Genomic DNA, 9,749 nt, shown 5'->3' with positions numbered 1-9,749 from the left:
TGTTATACACCTAAGGGTTTTTATGTATTCAAGGGTTTTTAACCCCACTAAATTTGAATTTATCACATGACTCTTATTTTTTTATTTGTATTTAGAAATATCATTAGCACAACTAAATAATTGGTAAAACATATTATAGTTGAAAGTCTATGAATTTCCAATCTCTTGAAAAAATTATGGGTCCGGGTCGCTCCTTCGTGCGGGGCAACAAAGAAAGTTTTCCTTGGAACAATTGCATGGAAGATTCCAAGCAGCCATGGGTGCATTTCGCTCCTCTCTCTATATATTTAGTGTTATGAACGTTAGAAGTGATTCCGGCCCCTACCTAACTTTTATTTCATAAAAAACAAAGGAAGAAAGTTATTGTTAGTTGTCTGATGGATATGCCAGGGTTTCGTTTTTACCCAACAGAAGAAGAACTGGTCTCATTTTATCTGCGTAACAAGCTTGAAGCAAGGAGAGAGGACCTGCTACGGGTAATGGACCGTCTTATACCGGTCCTTGATATATATGGGTTCAATCCATGGGAGCTTCCACGTAAAGATCTTTTAATGTTCTTAATTTCTCACCTTATTAGTAATTTTCATTGTTCCTAATCCATTTCCACCTCTCTCTGTGTTTAGTTATTGTAAATAATGAAGTATATTGAAGATGGAGAGAACATATATTGTACTTAGCTTAGTATAAAAGAAAGTAAAAAATTACCATCGTAACCTCCTGCATATAAGCATGGAATTAATTTCATAAAAAGAAATCTGAAAGTATATCAAGCTCTCTTTCTCATCCAAGTACTTTGATTATTCAGAATTTTCAGGTGATTTGTGCCATGGAGACCCTGAAGAATGTTTTTTCTTCATTCCAAGGCAAAAAAGCGAAGCCCATGGAGGGAGGCCAAAGCGACTCACGGCTACTGGGTATTGGAAAGCTACTGGCTCTCCAGGTTCTGTATACTCTTCCAAAAGTAATCGTTGTATTGGCGAGAAAAGAACCATGGTGTTCTATAATGGAAGGGCTCCAAATGGACAAAAAACTGACTGGAAAATGAATGAATATAAAGCTATAAAAGAAGAAGAAGCATCCTCTTCAAGTGGTGCATATCCAAAGGTGCAAACTATATGCCACTATACTGTATACATATTACGATGGCTTTACGTCTTTTTATGACTAATTAATCTTAATTTTAGTATGTTATCGGTCAATGTTATAGTAAATCATTATGAAGATTTCACCTAATAATTTAGCTTTTGATTTTAGTAGTTATATAGTCTCAGTCCAATTGATGAAGTATAATATAAAACCATTCTTGAAATTTAATCTAACCCTATTGAGTGGTTTTCAAACAGAATATGATGTTAATGTACATGATCTTAAATCAAAATGAGAATATTTCTTTGATTCTAAAATTCCCAATTTTCTATTAGCACGGAAAAGTAAAAGATCTTATGAGGGGAAAAAGTTAGCATATAATGTTATGTTCTATGTTCTGCCATAAATTTAAGACCCATTTCTTTCTTACCAGGTAGGATACTGCATATATTATGGTCATAATGCTTCTTCTACTTTTTTTAATGGATTCAAGGTCATAATGTTTTGACTATGCAAAACTCTACCTACTTCACGCAATCTCCTGGTTATATTTTGCAGCTAAGAGAAGAATTCAGCTTGTGTCGTGTGTATAAGAAGTCCAACTTCGTGCGAGCATTTGATAGACGGCCATTAGGAGTGGAGAATATGGTTCAGATGAGAGCTCAAACAGCCCCAGATGATGGGGCCACAGCATTTCATCAAAGCCCTTCAGCGGGGGAGATAACATGCTCACACGATAGTTCAACCTCAGGACACCACGGCCAGCCCTTCCAAACTGGAGAAATCAGCGACATGGCTATTGATAATGAACCTATCTGGGAGTGGGAGCAATTAGATCAGTACTGGAGTAAGCAGGGACATTCAGATCAACAATGAAAAAAATCATATCTGGGTAGCTGAAGAAAAGGAAGTGCTCGTGTATTATATATATATATATATATATATATATATATATATATATTATGGAAAACCAATAACACTCCAGGGTTTCAACTTCATATGGAACAAACTTTGGAGCTAGGGCAGAATTTCTTCTTGTTGTGGTGGTTCTTTTTTTTTTGTTTGTTCAATATCGAGGTATTTGCAATGACTGAAATGTAGCCTTTTCGGCTACGCATACCATGCCAAATACCTAGATATATATGAGAAAAAGGGAAGATTATATGCTTGTGCATTTTCTGAACATTTAACCTATCGATCAGTGTGAACGAAAGGGTAAAATAAAGGAAGAAGATCATGTAGATGAATTCTCCTGAATGCGTAGAAATTTACCAGTACTAGTGAATTGGGACTTCGGTAAATGCTGTAGCCTTGTTTGCCATGTGCTACGAGGATTTAGCTATTTCACTATATGATAAATTCGTTACAGCATATACTCGCAGTTTAGGTCCATGCATATTGTTAACGAAGCACATCAACATGCTTAATACTCCGAGAAATCACTAAAAACCAAGGGACTCGAAAAGTATTTCATCTTTGGGACGCTTGCAAACAGGTGCTAATTTCATCACTATGAACTATTTGATCAGAACTGTCTCCTACATGGGCCCCCCATAATCGACGAGCTTCATCAGAAAGTTTTTGTATGATTTAAGCATAATGTTTTTTAGAATTCTCATGAAACAGCTGATGATGGAGCTGAAGTGACCAAATACGGTAAACTCTCGACATGATACGTGGTATAAATATGGGGGCGTCTTTTTTAAATATATGTCAGGATGAAATTATTATTATTATTATTATATAGCCAGTTTATGCGTACGTTCATTTAACAAATAAACAACCTTGATTTTGGGATCAATTACATAGAGACCATTTCTTCCACCTCCATATATATATGTTTCCATTTACATGAGATAAAAAAGAAAAAATAAAGAAATGTGCTTGTTCGAATATAAAGAACATTAACAAATCAGGCTTCAATCACCACTCATCTTCTAGGCTTTCACGGTGAAAACACATGACTGTGCAGACAAATTAACAAATGATACGAACTCAATCCACACATAACGGCTGTTTCAATCATACGTGCATGCCTGAGGATAATAGGAATGGCTACAGCCGCTGCCCCTGTCAGGAATTTAGCAGCATCTATCCAGCTGCAATACAAGATCTTGAAATGAACAAACTGCTGTGAGAGGAGGAAGCCATAACAAGAGCAAGGAATGACTAGCTAATTAAGACATTTAACGGAGCGGCCCTCCATTGTATGCAAAGCTAGGTGCGCATGATAGAAGTGCCAGGAAATCAGGAAGGTTTTCGATCCATCAAAGATAAGAGTTCATTTTATTTGGTAGGTCAAGCAAGAATTTTGAAAATGTCACTTCTCCATCCCCTTTTCTCTCCTCTGTTTCTTCCTTCATTGCAAATTCCCCAACCACATGCAATGAATATTTTCATGCATGACATTTACTCATTAATCAGAGATTCCTCCTGATTAAGAGGATGAAACCCATATACAAAAACATGAACCTCATGCTCTAAAAAGTGATTCTTCAAAACCTCTAATTGAAAGAATATCTTCAAAATATGATTCCCTATGCCATAAGCATGGAGTTCTAACTTGTAATCCATCGATCTAAACCAACATAGGATAGTGACAGCGCTCCCTCCACAGCCCTAGAGTTAAGGTAAGAATTTTCAAAAAATACAGCCTTTATTCTGTCAGCAAATCAACTAGGGTTTCATAGGTCAGTTTGGAGGGTTTAATTTGATGGGAATCACACAGTGCGGATCACACTATTCTTTAGATATTCTAGGATATATTCCAACCCAATTGCTGCAAGATCAAGATAGTTTATTCATCTCCACCTTCCCCTTGCTTCAAGAACAACAAAACCTCACTAATGAGGATTATTATAGAATACAATGATATCTGACAATTTATTTTATGTCTCCAATCCAAACATCACCAAAGAAAAAGTGAGCCAGCCAAGACAAATTAATAAGAGACCAAGCTCCACTTTGTTGCACTTGTAATTAAATTGTATCAAAGCACCTAAGAATATATATACAAGCACCTAAGATAATATTTAGTCCAATCCATGACAAGTATGACTATTTTTTTTCTTTAGAATTTATTTTTTATTTAATTATATAATAATAAAAATAGATATATGTAAGAAAATCATCAAATAAATATTAAAAAAAAACACTTGTTAACGTTATAAAACAAATGCTACAATGTTATTTGAAAACAAATTAAAAGTGAATAGTATTTAAAAAATAACATCCAAAATAAAAATTTAATGAATTATAATTAAAATCAAAGAAAAGAAAAGACTAACTCCTAAAAAAAAACATGCTACTTGACTTGAGTAGGCCAGCATCACCGACCCATTAAAAAAACAAACCACATGTGTGGACCTACAAGGCCAGCCCCACGCGCCTGACCTGTTAAAAAGTAAGCACAGCATGTGTGCTTACAATAACAGGCCCCTACGTGTTTGTGTTCCTAAGCAAAAGGAGTGAGCAGGAGACGCTCACAATACGCTTGACCAATTGGTCTTCGATCCTCGAGCCAAGATGTTCTTTGCTAGTTATTCAGAGCATCCATCTCGTGCCTAGCCTGCTCACTAACCTGAAGTTCATACCTTGTATTGTACCACTGCTGATCACTTTGATATTATCTCCCTCTATTGTACTCAAGTCTCTAAGGGGTCTATAGGCCTAGCCATGGACGATGTGCTTGGCCATTTTTTAAGACCTGCGCCACAATACCTAAGGCCCTCTCTAGCTAGTAACCTTGTGGGCTACAACTTCCCGAATTTTGTGACAAAAAATCCTAGTTTCGATGAGACCAAGACCTTCAAAAATGGATGGAGAGCATTATTATAGTCGTTATTTTACTTCTTTTCATCAAAACAGGTTTGAAAACTATAATAGTGGGATTTGTTTTGATCACTTGTCAGCTTCGGCTTGGATCCCTTTTTTCCGAGACGAAATATGGTCCTAATTGGTACAAGGTTTGCACTTTTAGGAGTGCATTAGAGGGTGAATATCTTGAGTTTTGGAAGGCTGTATTAATTCGCATGGTGGATATCAAGGCTTTATTTTATACATGATGAGTATTTTACCATTGATGCATCATTGTCTACCAATACCCTATTAAATGCAACCCTATTCATGCTTACCTTTATATATAAGGTTTTCAAATGTTTTGCCTCTCTTTTATTGGAATTTTTCAAACACCACCGTCATAATCTTTGGTGTTGGATTCTTGAGAGGTAAAACTAGACCGTGTTTAGTTCTTTCATCCTATTTATTCTCCAACTTTAATATAAAAATATTCCACTATTAGATTTAGATTTAAACACTTAAACTAACGTAGGCATTAAGAATGAGTCATTTATGACATCACATGTTTAGATAGCCTTCCTCTATAACTAGCTTCTTAGGTAAGAGGGTAATCATATTATAATATTGTCTAGGTACTCCATCTATCTCATATGTGTCATGCCTTTTTTTTTATCTATAAAAAGCTACAAGAATTGCTTCATCAAGTCTTTCTTTTTGGTGTAGATATCAATATATGTTCAACTTTAAATTTCTTATGGAACCAAATTTCATTATCATATTATTATTGAATGTACATCTATTATATTGATATTTAGGAAAGAATATTTATCTATCCTTGTAGTATATTTATTCTCTAAAAACTTAAGGCTTTTGGCCTCTATCAGATCTTGAATTACATTTCTAAATATGACACAATTCCTGATTGAATATCCTATTATGCCATGCCACTTATTACAAGTTTTTCCTTTTTATTCTTTTTTAATAAGGGATTTATGCTTCGTATTAAACCTAACCCTCTTATTTATAGGTAGAAAATCAAAGATTTGATCAATCTTGTTTAAATTAAAAAAACTAGTACCTTTTTTGTTATATTTTAATGACTTAATTATGCAATTCAGCTCACACCAAAAGATTCATTAATAGTTCTAGTATGCCTAATCATAAGGGCTAGAGTAAAAAAGTTCAAGAGCCTTTAATGAATTTTTGTAAGACACATGGGTCAGGATGGACTAAAAAAAGCAACAACTCCAAAAGAACAAGCCTTAATAAATTTGATTCATATTCAAGATGGACTTAAGGACCATGGGCCACGACCTAGGGAGCGATTTCAGCATCATTGTGCTTGTTTTGTCAAGTTTTTTGTGTTTCCTAATCCAACAAGAAAATCATGAAATATTTGGTGAAATAAAGTCTAATATATCAAGGAAACTTAATTGGAAGGAGAATTCTACTCTACCATGGATACTAAGGGGGCAACAAACTAGGAGTATTAGAACAAGAAAAATTCCTAGTTTATTTCTCAAAGAGAAGTGGCGGCATGTAATGATTTTACATCTAAACAATTATTTCTTTTGTATTATTTTTAGTTATTAGTTTTGACACCATAAGATAAAAGATTCATAATATTTATTTTATTATTTTCGAGTTATTTGGTTAGTTTTTGGGTTATTTTGAGCTTAGTTTTAAATTGGGTCAATTGAGCCCATTAATTAAATTATCTTTGGGGTTTATTTGCAAGAGTATAAATACTCTTTTGTAAAACTTAATTTTCATATTAGAATGCACAATAATTGCTGCATATTAAAGCATAGAGAATATGGATTTTTATTGTTTGGTTTTTTTTATTAAACTACACTCTTCAAAAAATTGATCAATCTTTGTTGTTATTTTATACTTCATATGCTTGTCTCCAAGTGAGGACGTTGTGTGGGGGTGGTTGTTATAGTCTTGATACCTTGAGGTAGGTCGTCCATTGTTTCAAACTCAATTATCAATCTCAAGCCTGAATTAGGTAGATCTTAGGTTCGCGGATTTAATTAAAAATGTCACTAGGGTTTGCTTCACTTGAAATTTTTAACATTTTTCTCTACTAAGGTATTACACATTAAGGGTTATCTAGGGATAAACTCAACCATATATGTCGCGGCGTGCACAACGTCAAACGACAGGTATGCCTCCTATAATTGAAGGGTTTTTTGGATTTAATCATAAAATTATGATATAAAAGAGTTCAGGAGTCGTCACCTAGTATTATAATTACTAAAAAACCTAATGGTCTGAGAGATCTGGGTAAGGGGACTAGTTGTGCAAAGAAAAAACGCATCACCTTACCTATGGTAAGTTGCATTGTTGATTGATTGTTATTCTAAGTTGTGTTTCTATTTGTTGGTCTTATATAAGGTTCCAGGTAGATCTTCTTTCGTGAGGAAATCTCTACCTAATCAGGTTAGATCCTAACCGTTCCAGGACTTAAGTTTTAACATTGTATTTATTTCATACTTTATATCTTTAATACTTGAGTATATACTTTATAATATAATTTTATACCCTCAAACAATAAAGTCTATAACTAATTCCTAACATTTATTGCTATTAATTCATTTAATTTAATACTGAGAGTATGCATTGCGTTGTAAAATTCATACCTCGAATATTAATTAAACAAATTAAATTTTTTGGTATTTTTGAATTTTTTTACAAATTCTAATGGATAATCATAAACTAGTCATGATATCAATTTTGTATTTTTAAATAAAACATGATAAAAATGCAATTTTTGTTTTTTATTAAATATGCATGAAATTGTTTAGAATTTGGTTGTTTGCACACAAAAATAAAACATATTTTTGTATTTTTTAAATGAAAAAAGGGTTTTAGATTTTTTGGAATTTTTTGAAATTTCAGAGGAAAAAAGCGAGTATTTTTAATATTGGATTAATGTCTTATAGTATAAGTCTACAACTATGATATTAAGGGAAATGGATGGAAAAATATACGAGGCGTCATAAATAATTTTAAAATGGTCCCTGAATGTTTTCAAAAATTTTAAAAATTATTTGAGGGTTGTTTTGGAAAAAAGCACAAAAGATAAGAATATAAACACTATTGGAAAACCAATAGGGCATGTTTACCAAACACGTTCTTAACTAAAAGTTAGAGGCTTAGAAAATGCCTTAAGGCCGAGTTTGGCAAACATGCCTTTAGAACAAAGTATTACTTATTTTCTTTGGTAAAAATCGATCATGTCAAACATTGTCTTATTGAAAAAAAAAAAGGGTTTAGGCCAGCCACATAGGCTAGACTTCCTAACCCAAAGACTCAAACCCAAAAACACGACCTAAAACAATATATATATATATATATATATATATATATATATATATATATATATATATATATAAGAAAACAAAGATCAAAGGGTGGGGGGGTGTTTGAATTTGCTCAAGAACACCAAAAACTTGCGAAGAAATCCATAGATCAAATTGAAATAAAGGCACATAGACATGTAAACCCACTATTCAAAAAAGAATATGAGGTCGAATCATCACGATAATCAAGCAAATGTCACAATTATTTGATTTTATGCAAAAAAATAAAAAAAAATAAAAAAGATAAAAAAAAACCATTAAATAGGTGTTTTTAAGCCATAAAAAAACTTAGAGTAAATATCAACACATATGCATGCACATATAAGAACCATCAATCAATTGAAATGACATAGAAAACATTGACATAAGGCAAAGTTCAATGGATGAATGTCAACCTAAAAAAGTCAGCAAACCTAGAAACCCAACAAAAAATCTAAACCCAGAAAAATACAATAAAACTCAGAAAATCAACCTAAACCTAGCTACCTAAGCTTAAGCATGCTTACCACGAATTGATGGAATCATCAAAACAATAAGAAATAGAAGATTAAAGGCAAAAACAGCAAGCAAGAACCATAATGACAGCAAGCAAAAAAAAGATTCTCCCTATACATAGATCATAAATATTGTCTTAAAACTTAAACAACATGTCTATAACTTCAACAAACCCAGCAGACTAACGTAAAACAAACTAAACCACAACAATATCAAAACCTAAAGCATATTGTCATAACTTCAAACAAGATTAACCTAACATCAAAGCATGCAAAAATAACATTCTATACTAACATTTGTCATTCCATAATCATATTCTAACACATCAAAACAAGGCAATAAACAAAACTTGAGCATATACAAAGTTATATTCAAAGCATTTTTAAACATTTTTAAACAATAATCATGGCCTTCAAAGTAATAAATGACTTCAGATGATGCACAACAAACTTTGTAAACAATAATTTAAAAAGACAAAAAAAAAAAAAAGAGGGGGTGTGCTCATTGAGCTTCACCTCCTCATCAAAGTTTGAAGGTTTACCTAGCAATGAGAAAGTTGATTCATTCTCTGATTCTTTGCTTTTTTCCTCTTGATTTTTAGTTTCCTTTCTATCTCAGATTGATCTAGATTCCTCTCCTTTCATTTTAAAACACAATATTTGTTACCTTTCTTTCTTTTCTATTCTAAGTATTCTATTGATTTTATTTTATTTTGTATTTTCCTTCTTCTTTTTTTCTCTTAATGATTTTTTTTCTGTAATTTTTTCAGATCCCCTTTTAGTGTGCTTAAGAACAACCTTTTATAATAAACAAAACCATAAATGGCAAAACCATGGTGGTTTTGCCAATAGTTTGTTAAAGAAGATTCTTGCTCATTCTCTCCCCTAACCTCCCTAAAAAGGTGTATTCTGGTTCTTTTTATCTTTTTTGTGAGCTTAAACTTGTCAAGAGAAGATAACCATGAAGTTTAAACAATCATGGTGGTTTTCTTCTTCAATCATG

General features: G+C 32.8%; 1 protein-coding gene across 1 annotated transcript; it reads left to right on the top strand.

The window, feature by feature from the left end:
* Positions 1–331: 331 nt before the first annotated feature.
* LOC7465255 (NAC domain-containing protein 90) lies at positions 332–2,027 on the top strand. The gene is made up of 3 exons (XM_024587140.2): positions 332–537; positions 806–1,104; positions 1,645–2,027. Exons 1-3 carry the CDS (start codon positions 378–380, stop codon positions 1,960–1,962), a joined length of 777 nt encoding a protein of 258 aa, XP_024442908.1. The 5' UTR covers positions 332–377; the 3' UTR covers positions 1,963–2,027.
* Positions 2,028–9,749: the final 7,722 nt, after the last annotated feature.

The sequence above is a fragment of the Populus trichocarpa genome, chromosome 16 (assembly GCF_000002775.5).
Source record: "Populus trichocarpa isolate Nisqually-1 chromosome 16, P.trichocarpa_v4.1, whole genome shotgun sequence".
Lineage (NCBI taxonomy): Eukaryota > Viridiplantae > Streptophyta > Magnoliopsida > Malpighiales > Salicaceae > Populus > Populus trichocarpa.
The sequence above is the reverse complement of the archived record's forward strand: the minus strand, read 5'-3'. Positions and strand labels throughout refer to the sequence as shown.

Coding starts and splice junctions, on each gene's coding strand:
- LOC7465255 (XM_024587140.2), top strand. CDS start 378: ATGGATATGCCAGGGTTTCGTTTTTACCCAACAGAAGAAGAACTGGTC. Junction 538..805: donor CAATCCATGGGAGCTTCCAC/GTAAAGATCTTT, acceptor TTGATTATTCAG/AATTTTCAGGTGATTTGTGC. Junction 1,105..1,644: donor CAAGTGGTGCATATCCAAAG/GTGCAAACTATA, acceptor TATATTTTGCAG/CTAAGAGAAGAATTCAGCTT.